General features: G+C 22.7%; 5 protein-coding genes across 5 annotated transcripts; 2 read left to right on the forward strand and 3 right to left on the reverse strand.

The window, feature by feature from the left end:
- Positions 1 to 316: 316 nt before the first annotated feature.
- PCHAS_1409100 (conserved Plasmodium protein, unknown function) lies at positions 317 to 1441 on the forward strand (the record flags this gene model as incomplete). The annotated part of the gene is made up of 1 exon (XM_736315.2): positions 317 to 1441. The coding sequence occupies one exon, from the start codon at positions 317 to 319 to the stop codon at positions 1439 to 1441; it is 1125 nt and encodes a 374-aa protein (XP_741408.2).
- A 467-nt stretch (positions 1442 to 1908) lies between these two features.
- On the reverse strand, positions 1909 to 4562 carry PCHAS_1409200 (tyrosine recombinase, putative; the record flags this gene model as incomplete). Its single annotated transcript, XM_016799563.1, has 13 exons — positions 1909 to 2007; positions 2120 to 2180; positions 2273 to 2332; positions 2461 to 2497; positions 2634 to 2728; positions 2872 to 3022; positions 3117 to 3177; positions 3294 to 3407; positions 3495 to 3555; positions 3659 to 3717; positions 3801 to 3864; positions 3955 to 4045; positions 4172 to 4562. The coding sequence occupies 13 exons, from the start codon at positions 4560 to 4562 to the stop codon at positions 1909 to 1911; spliced, it is 1344 nt and encodes a 447-aa protein (XP_016654837.1).
- A 1879-nt stretch (positions 4563 to 6441) lies between these two features.
- On the reverse strand, positions 6442 to 10449 carry PCHAS_1409300 (mRNA-decapping enzyme 2, putative; the record flags this gene model as incomplete). Its single annotated transcript, XM_735744.2, has 1 exon — positions 6442 to 10449. The coding sequence occupies one exon, from the start codon at positions 10447 to 10449 to the stop codon at positions 6442 to 6444; it is 4008 nt and encodes a 1335-aa protein (XP_740837.2).
- Positions 10450 to 13464: 3015 nt separating this feature from the next.
- PCHAS_1409400 (conserved protein, unknown function) lies at positions 13465 to 14550 on the reverse strand (the record flags this gene model as incomplete). Its single annotated transcript, XM_016799564.1, has 1 exon — positions 13465 to 14550. The coding sequence occupies one exon, from the start codon at positions 14548 to 14550 to the stop codon at positions 13465 to 13467; it is 1086 nt and encodes a 361-aa protein (XP_016654838.1).
- A 2524-nt stretch (positions 14551 to 17074) lies between these two features.
- On the forward strand, positions 17075 to 18216 carry PCHAS_1409500 (60S ribosomal protein L24, putative; the record flags this gene model as incomplete). The annotated part of the gene is made up of 3 exons (XM_016799565.1): positions 17075 to 17254; positions 17402 to 17551; positions 18055 to 18216. 3 exons carry the CDS (start codon positions 17075 to 17077, stop codon positions 18214 to 18216), a joined length of 492 nt encoding a protein of 163 aa, XP_016654839.1.
- Positions 18217 to 21260: the final 3044 nt, after the last annotated feature.

A 21260-nucleotide genomic window follows, 5' to 3' on the forward strand; every position in this document is an offset into this window, starting at 1 on the left:
TTTTTCGTTATATAAATTAAAATTGTGAGAGGAAAAAAATAATATGCATACATATTAAGAATAGCTATTTTCCAAATTGCTGAGTATATTATTAATATTTTTTCACCCTATAAAATTATTTAAATTTTAAAATGATTTGTTAAATATTTACTTTTTTTTGTATACATCATATTAATGAAAAAATATGCCAATCCAGGATACAATACATAATTGTATACACACACGTGTATGTATTATGTACATTTGATATTCCCTTTTTAGATTTTCAAGATAAGCCTTTAAAATTTCTATAGCAATGATATTTTGATTGTAAAAAATGTATCCTTTATCTGACGCAAAATTAGAAAAAATATCAAACAATGAAATAATAAGAAGGATATTGGAGTTACAAAATGCTATTGCCATTATTTCAGATAACATGGAAGTAGTGAAATATAGAAATAAACTTTTAGATGAAGAAAATGCAAATTTACAAAATCATATTAAAAACATTGTTAATGAAGTTAAAACCGAATATTCTCAAAATGCCAATAAAAAAAAACAAACACCATCAAAATATCCATCTAACCATCTTACGGAAAACAAATACATTAAACCACCTGAACATACTACTACTCTTCATAATAATGACATTAATTATATGAATAGCATTCAATCGCAGAATAAAGATGAAAACAAATTAATTCAAAAGAACAATATGGATGGGCAAAGTAATCAAAATAGAGATAGTCAAAATAATATAATTGATAAAAACCTCTCTCAAGAATCATTTAATAAATTAGCACCTCAAGAATATACTAATGATAATGAAACGCCAAATCATGAAAATCGTCTTGAAAATAGTAATGTAAAAAATAATCCACCTGATCCAGGAATAGGTATAAAGGATCCAAATTATATTTACAATGAAAACTGTTACAATAACGATAAAAGAGATTATGAGAATTCTCAGAATTTTAATAATCATTCATCAAAAAAAAATATTTACAATCTTATAATGGAAACCGAAAAAATAAACTCGATTTTCAGCATGGCGTCGAATGTTCTTAATACGTCTTTTTTTAATATGCCCAAGGATGCTGATACACCTAAAGTTAAATATCCAAATATCACGAATAAAAATCATGTTAAGAATTACAATGCATCTTCAAACACACATAAGCTCGCCGATGGTTTAGTAAACAAAACAACATCTATAGATAATAAAACATGTGGCCATTTATCTGAACAAAAGAATAGTAATGAGTCTTATGATCAAGCAGATAAAGAAGCTATTGATGAGATGGAAAAATCCAATTTAAATGTGAATCTGCCACCATGTGTGGAAAATTTAAGCGAAAATGAAGGAAAAGAGAATAACAAAAATGATACAAATGCGGAGGAAAAAGATGATAAAAATGATGCAAATGAGATTATCCCAAATAATAAGCAAAATATTTAAAAGTATAATATTTTATGATGTTAAAAATATTAAAATCGTTCGCCAAAGGCACACAAAATGTACATGAAAAAGAAATTGCTATAATGCATAGACAGATAGAAAAATAATTTAAAAAATAAAGTTATAGTCGTATTAATGAAACCCAAATAATTATGTGGCAGTCTGAAATGTGAAGCATACGTGCACATAATGCTGCTTAGTTATGTAAATAAACATTTTGAAAAATTATAAAAAAACAAAAAAAGCAAAATAACGAAAAAAAAATATATATGAACATTTTCAAAAATAATGACAAAAAATTATGGGGAATTGTTCCCATATATGTGTGCAAATTTATATAACGAATATAATTTTTTTTTAATTTATACTGAAAGCGTATATACAATGTTTGATATATCAAGGGGTATCTGATTGGGCCACACAAATTAACAACAATAATATATATATGGCTGCCTATAATATTCGCCTTATATTTTAAAGTTATCTAGCCCATCCCTAATTATGTTATTACCTGCTTTTGTGTATGTATCTAATAACATTTTTGATGAGGAATGCCTCATAATTGCCTATAAAAAAATAATGAAACATTATACATTATAGTCATAAATACATATTTTTTTTGTTATCAACTATAATATATATATAAATGTTTAAGTAATATATTAAAGGGAAAATTACTTGTGCTACTGGTAATGGGACTGGTGGGTTAGATGATGCAGCAATAGTTGCAAAGGAATGCCTAAAAAATTTTATATATTTATTATAATTATTTAAAAATAATATTCACAACCCAATATAAAGATGATAAGAAAATTATTTATATTTGTTTACCTTAGCAAGTAAGGAAATATTCTTCGTTTTTTTCCATCTTCACTAACTTCGATTCCAGCTCTGTATAATAAAATTCCATGCAATAATATTTTTTTATAAATATTTGTATAATAGAATATATAGCTTTAAATGAAATGTAGCCACACACAACATCTTGTGTGTGTGTGTGCGTGTAAAAATCATTGTACCTTTTAGCAGCCCCCTTTAATGCGGTCTTAAACGTCTCTGTTAAAAATAAGTTAATACATGATATATATGAATTATTATATATAGATATATTAATTTGGAAACAAAAATGTGCAATTGTTTATGCCCCCAAATTATTAAATCTTAAAATGTATTTGAAAAAGTAATTAAGTACTTAATGGAGTTTTCGTGTCTGTGTAATTAAATTTATTATTGATAGTCTCCTGATAAAAGCATAATCCTTTTGACGGCTTTTTTTCTATTTCCCACCTATTTCGTTTTAAAATAAAAAAAATATACATGTGTAACATAAATAGTGTATCCAATAATATATAAAAGTAGCAACCATAACTCATGTAGCGTGAAAGTTATATTTTAATCGAAAATTAAATTTTGTGAAAATGACGAAATACCATTTTATCAACTCGGTGTAAGCAAAATTGGTTAAAGGTATAGCAGTGTTACTATATTTTGTTTTTTCTCCTTTAATAAAAATTTCCTTCTTTTCAAAGTTTATGTCTTCCCATAAAATTCTTAATACTTCAGAAGGACGCAAGCCTATGCCTAATTTGTTTTAAAAAGTTAATGTATTCAATATAACAATGCATACTATTTGGTATATACATAATATGCATAGAAAATAATTTATATGCAATACCTATACTTGTGGCAAATATAGCTCGATGCATATCCCCACTGTTCTTTAGCAATAACTCAATCTGAAGTGCAAAAAATTAAACGATATCAACATAAAGTATGTTGTTAAAGAATACATATACACATTTGGTGATAATCCTTTTGTGTAAGCATTATACAAAAAAAAATAAATCGGTACCTCTTTTGGTGATAGAGGAATTGTTTTTCTTCTGGGAATAGTACTTTTTTTGATTTTACGAAAATTATGTACGCTCTTTAAATAATCCCTATATAGAGCATATTTCAATGATTGCTTCAAAAACATAAACAATATAACAATGTTGTAAATATATGATCAATAGGAAAATAAAATGTTATAATAACAAAAAGACAAACTTACCTGGTATGTAGATTGATATAGGGCCATGGTCCTTGGAGAGCAATTCTTTGATTTTAAATATCTATGCAAAAAATAAAAAAATATACATGTCTGTATGTGCACACCCATAAAGACCATAATGAACCGAGTCTAGTGAATTCATATTTTGCTTTATAAAATATTACTTTAAAAAGCTTTCCCAATTGTTTGATCCCAATTCATGAAGCTCGTATTTTCCCAATTTCTTTATAAAAAACAAAGATAAATATGAATAAAATTACAGAATAAAAATATCAAAAAATAATAATGTATATTTTTTTATATTACTGGTAATATATCATTCCAAAATCCCCTTTCAACACGATATGTGTTTGCACTGACTTCCTCTTTTCTGTTAAAAAATGCATAAATCGTCAAAACATCATATTAAGAATATTAAATGTATCGCAGCAACTTACGCATGTATATATGTGCAACATACCTTAGTGGCAAATAAATATCTTCTATATATTTCTTCAGTTTAATTTTTTCAACCGAAACATTCGAGCCACAATGAACGCAAAACTTGGCTCCTATAGTTTGAAATAAATAAATATCCCAATTAAATTTTAACGAATAAGAGATTTTTAATATATGAACATATATACTATTGCGAATTGGTTATGTTGAATTCACTACTATAATCCATATATTCTTACTTGGCTTTAGGGGTTTAGTACATGATTTACATTTTAACACATTACTAACTTTTTTTCGTTTTTTCTTTTTTTTTCCCACATTCTTAATTTTGTTTTTTTTAATAGACTTTTCCGACTCATTAGAACGAATCGAACTAATATCTTCGCTATCTATATCCTCATCGATATCATCATTTTCTTCTTTTTCATAATCCTTTAAAAAAATTATATTTTTTTTTATAGACACATTCTTATTTTTAAAATATTTCGTTTTCGTATTTATTAAATTATTACAATTTTTGAAATCGGTTATATCAAATGTATTATTTGTATTGATAATAAAACTTTTAACACTCCTCAGATGATTAACAACAAGAATACATAAAATAACTTTCACTACCTTCTTCATCATTTCATTTGCTGGTGTTACTGATAGTGTATCAATTACTATTACTTATACTACTGTTATTTATTATGCCCTTTATTTTCCCCATCCAATATCAATAAACAAAAAGGGAAAATAATAAATATATTTTATCCCTATTTATATTTCACATGAAAAGAATAACATTTTTTCGAAAATTGTTGTATATTATTATTGTTGCACTCCATCAATTGGGTAATCAATCAATAAGAAATAAGGCATTAATATTTCTTTGTATAAATTAAAATGTAATGAAATATCCTAATATTTTATTTGACAACATTATCATATTTACTTATTTGTGTTTTTTATTATATGTTTCTAAAACTACTATCAATCCATTACTCTTATGAACGATCTAATTTTATTTCACGTATATTAATCATTCCAAAAAAGGAAAGTAAATAATACATATAATATTAAATAGATAAAAATTAATAAATTATAGCTATATATATACATCAATTTGTATAAACCTAAATTATAAATAAAATGTGTTAATTGTAAATTTATATATTTTATTTTATGAAAATAGTTTATATAATCGATTTCTGTTAAATATTTTCTTTATTTATATTATCACCGCTTTTTTATTCACACAAGAAAATCGTATAAATAGACTAATCATTTCCTTACACATTTGTTAGCACCATATTTACTTTATTATACATTTTTTAATATTGAAGTATTCATGAAATCATATTATTTTTATGTATTTCACTTTTGAAGTGGAATTTATATTTGTAGTTATATACTTTTTCATTACATATTTTTTTAAGTTAAAAAATAAACATGAATAACAGTGAAGACTTCACACACATAATAATATTTTTTGTTGGAAACATTTGAACACCATGTTCTTATAAAAAACAATACTTTCTTAGATACAACTAAAATTGTAAAAGCATATATTCATATGTGTTTGTCCCATGTTGCCCATTTTTGTATGATTAGCCAAGTAGCTATATGCAAGCACAACTGGATAGGTAAAAAAAATAAAATTATTAAATTTATAAAATTGTAAACATGTGTTAATTACATTAAAATGAAAATTTATTAAATTAAAAAAGTTTGTTTTTATCACTCTAGTGATTTTTTCAGTGCTAATTTTACTATAATTTTGTTTTGTATTCAGTTATTTTATATTATTTGCTTTATGAATTTATTGACAGCACAAAACACAAATACAAATATTCATTAAAAAAAATTAAAGCTTTTAAATAAATATAAACATCCAATGGTGAAATTATAATATATAATTATGTTATAACAAAACATAATAATTATATATATGTTTCTGCATATAATTATAAAATAAATGAAAAAAAAAAACAAGATTAGTATTAAAATATAAATACTGCGATAAGATAGTAATAAAATACAGCGAAATATGCCCCTATATAGATAATATAGAAAATTTATTTATGTATATTTATATACACAATAAATTAAATGCATATATAGATTTTCCCATATATGTAACTTATCTATAAATGCATATATATTTTTCATTCCACCAATATATATGCACAAATATATGCATGCGTGTCCAAATGCATTCACACACATGTGCATAATATATGTGCTTAAAATATTAACAGGGATAAGTGGAAAATATATATAAAAAAATTAATTAAATATAAATTACTGCGACTGAATTTATTACATTTATTAAAATAAAAATGTAAATATAATATAAAATTATATAATTATACTTTTGTTGAAACATTAAGTATAATAAATATAAGGTATTGTTATTATTAGCAGCAAAGACTTCATACAAAATTCGAACCTTTCAGGAATAAAATGTTAATTCTTGGATCCGTGATATATCCATACCCATAGACAGCTGAGAGTTAGTATTGGATCATTCATAAGGATTGTAACTGTTTAAATGCTTCGATAGCTTTTCAATCATAGCCATTTCATTAAAATTGTTATTTGTATTAATAGAAGAAGCCTGTTCGCTTTTACTATTATTACTTTTAGATACACTTTCAATATTGTCATATTTTATATTCCTTAGTTGCTCGTCTTTAGTATTCTTTTGACCACCAACTTTATTAATAGCATATTTCACATTATCATTATTATTATTTGTATTATCCTTAGTGCCTTCTCTATTGTAGTATTTACTTAATATATCTTGTTCACTTAAAATTTTGATATTTTCTGGCATAACTTTCTTATTATAGTTATTAATTGAATCAAAAAAGTTTTCATCGGTCATTTGCTTTTTGTTACTTCCTTTAATTAAGTCTAATAAAAGTTTACCTGAATTGTTATTCTTTAAAAATCCATTTTCTAATTTCTCCTTTATGTTTTCTACATTTTTAGAATTTATATTGGGTATGTTCATATTTTTTCTATTTACCATTTTTATATCTTCATTATTTATTGCAGTTTTATTAACCGTCATAATATCCACATTATTTCCAATATGATTAATACTTTTATTCATTTCCTGTTGGCTTATTTTATTAATTGTATTCTTATTTATTACTTTATTTATAGTATCGTTTTCTAAACCCATATTTTTCATTCCTCCATTCAAAATTTGTTTCAATTTGTGTTTCCTTTCTGCTATATCTTCTATGCTTTCTATATTTTCTCGAGCATCTACAGGATTTTCTGATTTCCCTATTTCTTTACCTTCTGTTAGCCCCCTTTCTTTATAATAATTCTTTATAATTGCTTTGACTAGTTCCCTCTTATTGATATTGATTCCGCTACCAATAGTTCCCAATATATCATTTTTCGTATATAGAGAACTCATATTATTTGATATGCCAGCTTTTTCCTTTTTAAGTTTTTGAAGAAATTGCTCTCTGAGTTTTTCATTAGCAGCTCTCGTATTTTCCATATCTTCATCTGTACTATCAGATTTATTATGGTAATTTTCATTTTGTTGCTTAAGACCTTTTAAAATAGTATCATTATTATTATAAGCCAATTCCAACTTACCAATTTTAGAATTATATATACTATTTTTTTCATTTTTATTTTGAAAATAACTATTTTCACAAGTATCTTCTAAAATTGATACATTACTATTAAGTATGTTCTTGCCAGTATCTTCTCTTTTTATCTCATTTTTATTACTATTATTATTGCTGCTAAGATCAACTTTGATATTCAAAGTGCTTTTAGGCAAAATTCCATATGCACTATTTCCATTACTTAATGAATTCTTATGCTCCCCCCGATTCACCATGGAACTCTTTCGATTTGTTCCCTCCTTAATATCTTTTTGTTCGTTCGTATGATTATTAATAGTATCAGTAGGTTTTATATTATTAGCTTTGGCTATAGTTGTAATTAATTTATTTCCATGATCATTTCCATTTTTACCGATTTTTAGTTTCTGGCTAAAATTTGTTTTTTGCATAGCAATTTTATTAACTTGTGATGCACATTCTTCATTATATATTAATGGAGTAGTATACTTATCTATATTATAAGTCGAATGGACACCGAATTTTTCTTCATTTAATTTAAACATATCCTCAGGGCTCCAACCATTTGAATGATTATAACCAAAAGTTTTATCATTACAAGAATCTTTGGTTTTATGCTTAATTGGCATATAATGAACTGATTCATCATCTAATGATTTATATTCATTTTTCATGCTTTTTTGATTATACCTATATAAATCTTTATTTGTTTGATATAATTTTTTTTTATTTCCATATAAATGTAAATGCAACTTTTTCCTTTTATCTATATCTTGATCATCAAAACTTCTTAAACCTACTTCTTTCAATCGTAAAGCTGATAAATGACCCGTTTTTATTTTATTAAAATTATATCGATAGTTTCGATCATAATAATCCCAATCACCACCTTTCATAGCTGTATTATATTCCTTCGTATTATTATAATAATAGTTATAATTATTATTATTTAAATTATATCCATATATATTACTATTCCTACTATTCCTACCGTTTTTAACATTTCGGTTATTCCTAGAATTATCATATTTTCCTTTATTATTACTAATACTTCCATTACTGCTAATACTCATTCCTTTTTTATTATTATTATAATCCATACCTTTTGCATCTTTGTTAATATATTTTACTAAAGTGTTTTTGCAATCATTATTTGCTACTATCATTTTATCATGATAATTATTGTCTCCTATACCAAGTACCTTACTTCCATCTTTGCTTAATTTTTTTTCACTGTTATTTTTGTTAACCCCCATTTTGCTCTCATTAAATTTATTGTTGTTATTACTATAGTCATCATCACTTTCATCAGTATTATTTGTATTGGATATATTTTTATTATTATAAGTTTTGGGTATTTCACTCTTATTATCATCATTACTACTGTCTTCCTGATCATTATTTTCTAAAAATTTTAGCATCTCATTCATAGCCGGTGAAGAATGTACAACTTTTCGATGATCTTTTACTGTGTCTCCCTTTTTTAAAAAATCCACGGATTCATCACTATAATTTTCTACATGCTCATATATTTTTAAATTACCTATACTTTTTTTTTCTAATAAAATTGGAAAAGATTCTTTTCTTTCGCTATTATATTCATTAGAAATAGTATTATTCATAGTCCCATTATGTCCATCATTACGATTCGAATTGTTTTGAGTATTCTTTCCCCCATTCATATATAAAATATTATTTCCTCCTTTCTTTTCTATATTTCGATTGCTATCCTTACTTTTCATGTACGTGTTTAATAATTCATTTATTTCTTTGTAATTTTTTTCGTTTTTTCCTAATAATTCGACTTTCTCTTTGTTATTATATTCTATTGCTTTCGCATCTTTTGTTACATATTCAGAATTATCATAATAACCATCAAAATCATCATCATCATCACTTTTAGGTAAAGCGGTTTTTATCATTTCAGATGAATCGGCGTCGACCTTTTGAAGACTTTTAATAATATTTGCATCTATTCCAGTTATTTGATACTTATATGCCATTATACTACTTGACATATATCCATTTTCTTCTAAAGATTTTCCTTTTATACATTTTTTTAATATCCCTATCCATTTTATTAAATTTGGTATAAAAGGGCAAACTACTGAAGCATTAATACGCTCCTTTTTATTATTAAATAATAAATTATATCCTTTTCCTTTATAATTTTTATAAAAGAAAAATTTTTCTATTTTTTCAATTTCAAACCATCGAATTGCTCCTATTTCTTTTCTTGTTTTGGGTTGAAATTGAGTGTCTTCCTTTACACCGGGTATTATAAATAATTTAATTGGTTGATCTTCAATATGTGTTTCTATATACACTTGTTCATCTATATATGGAAATATATCTATTCCTATTTCTTCATAAATTTCTCTACAAGCACAAACAGAATCTTCTTCGAGTTCATCAATTTTACCTTTGGGAAAAGACCAGTTATCTGTGCTCCATCCTTTTACTAATAAGCATTTCTTTAAATTGTGGTTCAACAAAATTGCCCCCCTTAAAGGTATAGTTCTACAATATCGCCTCCAATTTAATGAGAATTTTTCATGAGCTGAAGGGGGTACATATTTTTTTAATATTGGACAATCATCACATATTAAATAGCCAAATGTTTTTAAACTCAATTTTGGTAATTTATCAGGATATTTGTCTTGCCACATATCATCATACCACCAATAAGCTTCTTGAATTTGAAAATATAAGTGCACATGGTCTTTTAATAAAAATTCTGGAAGCAAAGCTATGAATCGTCCATAACAGTCTAATAAAGCATCATCTAATAATTTTTTGTCTTTAGCTAAATTCTTAATTCTTTGGGCACTAAATACCTTCTTTGACCTCCCAGTGTTGTTTGAGTACTTATACACATTCTTGTAATAATATTTATATGAGTCTTTTTTCATATACATTTTGATTTTAAAAAAATATAAACAAAATAATAAATATTAAATACAATATATATAAGATAACATTATTCTAATTACATCTTAAAAAAAGCCTTAAAAACATGCATATACATGCGCATATAATACATACACATTCATATATATTTACGTGATTACGTATTAAGATAGAAAAAAAAAATTAAAAATCTGAAATGTATGTAGAAAAAAAATTATTAATAAATCAGGAAAAATATAATGATAAAAGTTATTAACAAAACATCAAAAAATAAAAATAATAAATGATAATAATAAGATACTATTAAAATCATTAACTACAATAGGCATATTTTGGAATTTAAGAATATCTTAATTATCATATAAAAAATTAATACATATATGCGTAAATTATTTTATTAGCTTTAATTATTTTGTCCCTATATATATCAGGGGCATATGCCTTTAAAAAAAATAATATAGTAAATAATTAAATTAAAAAAAAATAATAATAAACAAAATATTGTAAACCAAACAAAAATGTGTTAAATGTATTTGCTTACATATCAAAAAAGTGACGTAATAAAACGAAATTTAAATATTTATAAATAAATCAATATATGAGTACATACTGATAGATATATAAAACTTCATATTATATGTTCTAAAATCATAGTAAACAAAAAAAACAAATAAAACAATTTGTTTTTTTAGTATTCTCCTATAACACTAAAACGTTGTATACTTTCACATTGTGTATCGATTATTTATTATTACATTTTTTTTTATAAATATTTTTTTTTAAACTATGAAATAAACAGTTATATGAATTCACAAGTTCCTGTGTGTATGAGTGCATTTCTATTTATTTAATATATTTCTTTTCTTAATATGCATTAATCAATAAAAGCATATATGTTATTATAAAACTTTAAAGTATGAAATAATACAAAAGACAGATAATAAATATATATTAAAAATATAAATAACAGAAAGGATGTTCTATATGCAACGATAAAATTAATAATATTTTACTTTTAGCAGGATGAAAAACAAAAAAAGAAAAAAAAGTCATTTATATTTCCATTTTGAATTGTATAAAGTGTGTACTACTTTTTATAATGTGGATACATATAGAAAATGCTTATGATATATATAATACTACTATGAATAATATATAAAACTAATACAACATTCAAATTAATACTGACTAAATACTTGTAGAAATATAACTGTAAATACTTCAATATAAATAAGCATATGCATATATATTATGGTTAACAAAAAAATAAATATAAAAAAATAAAATAAATACAATATGAATATATGTAAACAAAACACAATACCCGTAACTTATAACATTTAAAATCTTTTAAGTTAAAGATATGTGTAAGAAAAGAATAAAAATTAGTGTTATGTAATAAAACGAGTGGAAATATACCCCTTATATATATTCTATTCTTAAGAATATTGTTTGTTCCTCAAGTTAAAAAAACCGAAAATACGTACACTACTGTTTTCCAAATAAAAATCCATTACATAAAGTATAATTATATTGAAAAATTAAACTAATATTATCATAAATATGTTTTTCCTTCTATATGAAACTTGAAAAATATATAAAAATATATATATATCATATTATTATTCATTATAATGTCCTTCATAAATGCATAATAACTATTAAACATATTATACATGACGTATGGACTTAAAACAATTTGCATTTATATATATTTAAAAATAAAAAAAAAAAACAGAAAGAAACGAAAAATAACATATAAATAAATAAGGCTTTTTCTTTTTACGAATATATCATCTAAAACAATTCTCTTTACTCAAATTTATATATTTTTTTTTGTGCATCCCTTATGCGAAAAATTATTTCTTTCAAATAAAATTAAAAATAAAAACGTACACGTACATACATCAAATAAATTATCAATTTAGGAATTATTTTGTTAAAAAAATATTTAAATCGGATATGAGTTTTTGGAATTTATAATAATATTTTATTTTTAGCTAAAATAAGTACATAAAATAAAGCCTATTTTTTAGTTCCTCTCACCAGGAAAAAAAATTATAAAATTGGCAAATAAATTAAATGTATAGCAGTAATATAATATTATATAGAATTATTTTGAAAAATAAGTTAAAATGTTTTTTTCCACATATTTGTGCATGTGATAAAAGAAAGAAGAAAAAATTATATGTAGGTAACCAAAATTATGATCATGCTTCTTTCCCATTTACTGCCCACGCTTTGTATACCTTCTTGGAAAGAAATTATAAAAAATATAATCACTACATAATTGTAAATATTGTGAAAATCCCTCAAAAGATAATTTTCCAAAAAGTCAACGTCGCCTTTGTTATAAAATAGAGTGTATATTGCATAGGTATTATAAAAATGCTTTATTTAGTATATGAGGTTTTTTATTTTTTTCTTTACGGTACTTTTTTTTAATAAAAAAGTAAATGTAACTTTATATAATTTGTAAATGTGTGAAATGACAAATAAGTAGGAAAGAGACATTTTGTCCACTAAGCGTCCAAATATTATGTAATATATATGGCTATGCAAGACTAATGTCTTAATTTATATCAAGCATTTCTTTGTATACAATCTTATAAATATGCTTATAATATATATATTATTTTAAAAAAAATATATTGTGTCCTTATTTGTGTACTAAAAAATTAAAAGAAAAAGTTCAAAAAGTGGAAAAGAGGAAAATAAATATGTTCACAGTATGCATTTTTTGGTATGCCTATAAATGTTGTCATTTAAATGAATAAATATATTTAATCATAATAAGCTAATTTTTACAAAGCTTATAGTGGGCACAAAAAACAAAAAAAATAACAAATGAATTATAAAATACATATAAAAATGTGTAGTAAAATAAACAATAAAGCATTTCCTAATAAAATATGTAATAAATGAAAATGGTGTGTGTCGGTAATAGAAATCCTTCGACTATCCAAAGAGGATAGCATATCCCTTTCTATAACTATTGGGTATGCTTTTCAAACTAAAAACAATTATAACCCCATATATAACAGCTTTTCATCAGGTATAACCACTATTTCTTCAGGGAATGGAAAAGTTTGATTATCATTTAAATATTCTACATGTAATTTTTTTACATAGTAATCTACCATTTTCTCAAAGTTAGATGGAGGTGGATTTTTTTTTAATTCTTCTTCTAAAATTGGCATTAATTTGTTTTTTAACAATGCCATTAAATTATCAAAAAAAGGACCATAGGTAACTTTACAATAATATGAAGAAACATCAAGTGCTGAATATATTAAACAAAAATATATATATGTCTTTCGTTTAAAAGCGCTATTTAATATTTCTGATATATAGCTCCATACTTCTCTAGTATCATTTAAAATTATAAAAAGTGATAAATGCAATTTAACAAAAGCTTCAATTCTTGAATAATTTGAACAAATGTTTTCATCATTTTCTTTAAGGATAATATTATATAATTCCTCTTGTGTAATTTTTTTTTCTTTCATTGTTTCATCCATATCATTTATAAATAAAGGGATTACATAAATACATTTATAAGACATTATTCCTTTATATATAAAATATGCCTTTTTATAATTTGAAATTATTAATGCTAAAAAAGCTGAAACACCCCATATAGATGCTTTTGATTGATATATTTGTTCGTCATTCAATATTCCTAGTACATCATTAATTATGGAAAATAAACAATAATCAAATAAATATATATTATTTAATTTTAACATATCGTTATATAAGTTTCTTATCATATTAAAGCATTTTAATATTTGTTCTGTCACATTGCTTATTATATTCTTAATACTTAATACTGTTCTTTTTATTGTTTTTACTATCATTTGTATAGTTTCATCTTTTAATAAATCGATATGCTTTTTATATGTTGACATGTATATAATTGCATATTCTCTTGCTAATATACATTTGTCTGAGTGATAATTTAAATTGTCAAATTTTAATGAACGAAAGTCTTTCAGTAATTTTGATATTTTTATTACATCCTCATGCTTAATCAAACCTTCATCTAATTCTTTAATTAATTTCTCATCCGGTTTGATCTCATCTTCCTTCCACGAAAAAAAATCCATTATCAAAATTGTTATATCTTTTTCTCTTCTGAGGATATTTATTTATAAGTATATGTAGAGAGGAATAGAGAAAGATATAACCCAAGATTTTCTCCGCTTTTCTCTTTTTCTTACAAGATACACATGAAAAATATCATAAAAAGTATATAAAAGATAATAATTTAATTAAAATAAACTAAGTGAATTAAACTTAAATATATACATCCGAATTGTAGGAATAAAATATAAGTTAAATGATAATTATAAAAATTTTACCAAATTTAGAAATTTTAATATTAAAAAAAAATGTTAAAAAAATAAAAAAAAATTAAAATAAAAAAATTAAAATGTGGAAATTAATAAAGAAAAAGATCTCTATAATTTTTAGTGCGTATTTATTATTCTACATTCATATATATTATACATATTTATAATTTAGCAACTTATATGCCTTCTACATATTATATATATGAGGTACGACAGGAAGATCGATTTTTGGTTTTTTATTTGAAAAAATTATGGAGAATTAAACAAACCTTTGATAAAAATGCGCACCTTATATTATTAAACGACGGGAATTTTAATTAAAGATATTATTTCCTAGTTAATATGGTATATAAAACACGTATAAGAACCCCCAAAAATATATAAAGCATTTTATAATTTTATATACATATCTTTGAGATTAACAGACCAATCCATACCCAAAAATTAATAATATTGATATTAATATATGTCTACACATTCCCACATTGTAATAATAATAACAAATGATATATATTTGCATTTATAAAAAAGAGAGACTCTACAACGTTGGGTTGCCATAAATAATTATATAAAGGTTACATGCATATACTACATGATAGTAGTATTGGTAAATTTGTAGTTATGTCATAAAAAGCCTTTTAAATAATAAAAAAAGAAAATTATTCTTTATATATGCATGTTCCAACACAATACACACAAAATATTGTCAATTCTTTTTATGGAAGTAATAAACTGAAAGCATTTAAAAAATACGTTTATTAAAAAGGTTATGTAATTTATTATGCTAAAATGATGAATTATACAAAATTGTATAAATCATATTGTAAATTTTTTTTATAAATAAGTATAAATTTCTATTAATAATTATCATATATTTAAATTATTACCATTCAGGAAAATATATTTTGCTAATTTTTGTGGGACAAAAAATTAGGGATCAAAGTGAAATATATATCAGGGAATGTATATTCCAAAACAAAATGTCCTTGTATTGTATTATATAGATAATCATAATAATACAAAAAAATAATGCCAAATATTAAAAGAAAATTAAAAAAATTAAACTATATTTACTAGTATTTTCAGTTTTTTTTAATTTTAATTTATTTACTATATTTAACTATATATTATTTATTATATAAGAACAAATCCTATAGGGAAATAAATTACGAAATTAAAAAGTATGTTCCCTATATATTATATGTATAAATATATAATATATTTTTTTAATATATTTCCCATAAAAAACGTTGCCGCATAAAAATTGCTAATATATAAAAATTTCGTAACCCCTAATGCATATATAATATTATTTTTCTCAGGTGGTACCTCTTCCAATCCCTATATTGTATTATAAATATATTATTATATTATTATATATATAATTAAAAAATAAGTGTATGCCTTACGATAAAATTGTTTATTAGCAATAAATAAGAGAATATAATATGAAAGGGGCGCTGCAAATTAGTAATAAAAATTACATATATAATATATATATAATATGAAAACGAATTAAAAAAATAAAAGAATAAGAAAAAATATATAAATTAAAAGGAATAAGGAAAATTATTTTTTTTAAGAATTCCATTGGTAAATAATTTTATAAACAATTCCAATATACGGAAAAAGCCTAAAAAACAAGAAAACCAACATTAAGGTAATAATATAATAAATGTTATAATATATAAACTAGTATATATTTATATTATGCTTTTTTGGATAATCAAAAAAAATATATAGTATATTTATGGCCAATTTATATTATGCTATTGTATATACATTTTAATGCTTTTTGAGAAAGGCTTAAAACTCCACTTTATATAGCAATTAACAAATATATCTTATTAGCAAATATATAAAAACAAAAAAAAACGAGGGAAATATATTTACTGAAAAAATATATTACACCTTAGAAAAGTTTATGCCACTATAAAATTTTTAGTAAATGCTACATATTTTATAGGGAAAAAATATTATATAATTTTAAATATATAAGCTTAAGATATATTTAAAAAATACAAAATTAATATAATTTTGATCTTACTTTAAAACAGTATATATATTGATATAATAGCAGTGGTGATATATATATGTATATGCATGCTTATAAATATATATTAAAAAGTGGGGCCAAAATATATTGTATATTTTTCTTCTATATTTGCTTTTGTGAAAACCTTGATGTATACCACCTATTTCTATTCATATTTATTCCCCACGTTTCACATTTTCTATTTTGTTATAACATTTTCAGGTTTAAAAAAAGGAAAACAAAATGGCATCAATCAAAACAACTGTCAAAACAGAAGCCTGCTCCTTCAGCGAATACAGGATATATCCTGGTAGAGGACAAAAATATATTGCCAAGGATGGTAAAGTATATTTCTATTTATCTTCAAAATTTGCTTCACTTGCCTTACAAAAGAAGAAGGCTGCTAAGTTGAGATGGACACAGGTTATTACAAAAAATAAGAAATATATGAAAAACTCAATTACAATTACATTCCATGTTCATGTGAATTTTTATCCTTGAATTATGGCATATAGCATACTATCTTTGCTTGTTTACTTATTTAATATTTAATCTTTCTTAATGTTATAGACTTGGAGAAGAAATAACAAAAAAACAAAAGTCGAAGCCACACAAAGAAGGCGATATAAGAAAACCATCAAGGTACAAAAGGCTGTTTGTGGTTTAAGTGTTGAAGATATAAGAAACAGGAAAGCCTACGTGCAAAGTATTGAAGCTAAAGTAAGTTTTAAAAAAGAGAATAAACAAAAACATATATATTATGCAAATATAATAACCATATGATAACGACAATAGCGCAACATTGACAAAATAATAAATAAATACAAAAAATAGTGCCTTTTGTTATATATTATCATTGAAGTTTAAGAGTCGTGATAATATTGACATCAAAACATATTCTCACGTAGTAAAACTTCGAAAAGCAAAGAAGGCTTCTGTTTATATATATACATTTATATTATCATTTTTAAATAATGGCAAATGTTTTATTTGTCTTTTTATTTTAAATGATAATGTAAATGTATACACAAAATATTTTAGCTTCATTTCTTCTTTTTTCATTTTGAATAATGAAGGAAGCTACCAAATTATAGAGCCCTATAAAAATATTTATTCAATACTAATATATATGCATGAATTGTTTTTTAATATATTGGCAAAAATATACACCATTTTATCTTTTTCATCACATATTTATTTTTTTTTTTTTTTACGTATTATAGAATAAAGCTCGTTTTGGAGGAAAAGAAAAGGAAGATAAAAAAAAAGGTAAAGAGGACAAAAAAAAAAATATAGCACCAGCTCAACAAAAAAAAGACTTTACTAAGGGTAATAAAATATTAAATTTAGCCAAAAGCAAAATGCATAAAATGATGAAAAAATAAGTTATTTTTATGCATATCAAGAAAGCGTCTATTATATATCTGTTGTGATATAATCTAAAAGTGATTAAAGATGTTGTATACCCATATATAGATATAATATGTTTTTTATTATATATATTTTCACACTCTAATTTTTTTCCTTTTTTTTTATATCTTTATTTATCAATTGTATTTTGATAACATGTATATATGCTCATAAATTTAAGTTGAAAACATTTTAAATTACAACATATTATATACATTTTTAAGAACATAAAACTTTAACATCAAAAATTATCATTATTCTTATTACAAATAACTACGTGTTATTCATAAAAAAAATATATATTTCTCATTTGATTAAATATATACACCTATTCAACTAATACTATAATATTAAAAACACGAAAGAGAAAAAAATAAAATTACGATAATTCAATAACCCCACAATATTGCTTGTGGCATATTGTATTTTCCAATAATTTCTCCAAATTTAGATCGAACAACATTAAATATGTTAAGGAAATACAGTAGAAACGTATATACATACGCGAACAGAATAACAATAGACCATGCTAATAAAAAGAATATAAAGACGCATATATCAGTATTTATTAAATTATATAGGTACATTACTTATTTCCATTTTTGAAATGCTTTTTATCTTTAGGGAATTAACATTTTAAATAGATCAACATAATTTCATAGTTATAACCGTATTAAAAAGCTTAGATTTTATAAAGTTTTCAATTACTCATTTGGTTATTCATTATTTTTTACTATGCTTTGTATACAATGAATTACTTTTTTGATAAAATAATACAATACATAAATTATATACAAATAAAACCTTCAAGTATATATTTTCATATCCATTTAAGCATACATGTATGGAGAAATATTTTTTTACATACATATAAATAAAAGTACAGCCATTCAAAAGGTTTTAAAGATAAATACCTTATGTTTAATGAACATATATTTAGTTAAAGATAAATTAAATATATATGTTATGATACTTTTTTTAATTTTTTAGCTATTATTTTTTACTACCATAAATATTAACAATTTTTATATAATTATATATATATATATATATATATATATATATATATTATTTATAAATTATTTTATTATATTTATACTTTGTAAATAAAGATCAATTTTTGATTATGTAAATGGTATTATAACGCATAATTATTATTTTCCTGTTTTATTACATATCCATAATTATTTTAAATGATATATTTAAATATTTTATGTAATATTGGAAAATTATGTACTATTCCAGAGTTTTGGGTTCTGATTTTTTTGCGTAATTAGTTTATTTTTAATAATATGATGAATATTAGCAATTGTACGCATATATTAAAATATATTCGAGCCATACATATATTAGCAATAACTTAGAAAAAAAATATATATGTACTCCATTTTATTGCGTATTATAATTTATTATATGTATATTTTTTTTAATTTACAGCTATTATAATATTATAATTTTTATATTTTTTTCCATAATAATTCTATTTCATAATATAAAAAAAACAAATACTCCAAAAAGGAAAGCAGAAAAAAAAGTAAAATAATAAAATAATAAAATATTTAACACATTATAATTAAGTTTTTAAAGATATATTTTCATGTAATATACATAAATATATATTTATTTATATAAAGCGTGTAATCGTTTTCCGCTTTTTAATTTATGAAATAAAGAAAATTTATACTTTATTTTTTTTTGACGTGATAAACTATATATAGAAGTTTTATGGGACATATAAAGTCTGTTACAATATTTGTATAAATAAGTAATAGGCCTCGTAAACGTATAACAAAACAAATGTTTTTATTTATTTTATTTTAAGTTTTGTCTATGATCTTTGTTAAATGATTTTAAATTTATTTATTATTATTTTTTTTTATTGCATAATTTATATAAATCTTAAAACGATTACTTTTTTTCAACATAATAGTAATAAGCATGCATATTGTGAGTTATATAACATGATTAGATATTTATGTACTTAAATATTATATATATTACTCATACTAGTATGATAATTACCAAACTGCATGAACCATCCCTATATTCATGATTATTTATACATATATAATAATTTTTTTTAGTTGAATGAAGTATTCGTTTAAGGTACACGATGTAACTTTTAATTTATTATATACTTCCCTCTTCATTTTTGATTGGGAAAAGACCTATGTAAACTTAATTGCACATTTTACGTTTTGAAAATTTTCCATTAATTTTATGCCTTTAAAAATTATATTCATTTAACACACTTTTTCAGTATATGATTGTATATATTTTTTTTCTTAATTTCATGTACAGCATGCTAGTTAAAATTATAAATGAATTACTACCCATATGAAATATATAACCATTTATTTATTTGTTTATTTTATTTTTTTTTTTTCGTCACTACGAACGTATAATGAAGTTTATATATTTGCAACTAATACATTTTTAAAGTTTTCCTTAAGTTAAAGGGGACAGAATAAAAGAAGATGCTGCTAATAACCACAAATACTCATTTATGATGTATTTTTAGTATATGTTAAAATTATAAGGCAATTTTTAAAGTAATTTTTATTAAATTTTATAGAATATTATAAAATTATAATTGTTTATTAATTTTATAAAATATTTATACATGTTATATATATGTGTGTGTGAATAATTTTGTGTTATATATGAATTTGTTTTAAATGTGATTAATATACCGGTAGTTAAGTTGCTCTATTCTAATTAGCTAAATCTAACTATGTATAACTCTTAAGACCAATTATTTATTTTTATATAGTTTATGAAATACATATATACACATAGACATATATGTTCTAAAATATACTTCCGTTTTTTTTGACGTATATGTTATTTATTATTTTTTTTTTTTTTTTATTTAGTTTCACTTTTCGTGGTGACAAATTTTGTAAAATATACGTTATAAATTATATTAGGTGTTTGCCTTAGTCGAATATCATTGCATTTTTATTATATATTTTATGAAGTACTATTTAAAATAAATAAGTATATATCTCAGTTATTT

The sequence above is a fragment of the Plasmodium chabaudi genome (assembly GCF_900002335.3).
Source record: "Plasmodium chabaudi chabaudi strain AS genome assembly, chromosome: 14".
In the NCBI taxonomy this organism is placed as follows: domain Eukaryota; phylum Apicomplexa; class Aconoidasida; order Haemosporida; family Plasmodiidae; genus Plasmodium; species Plasmodium chabaudi.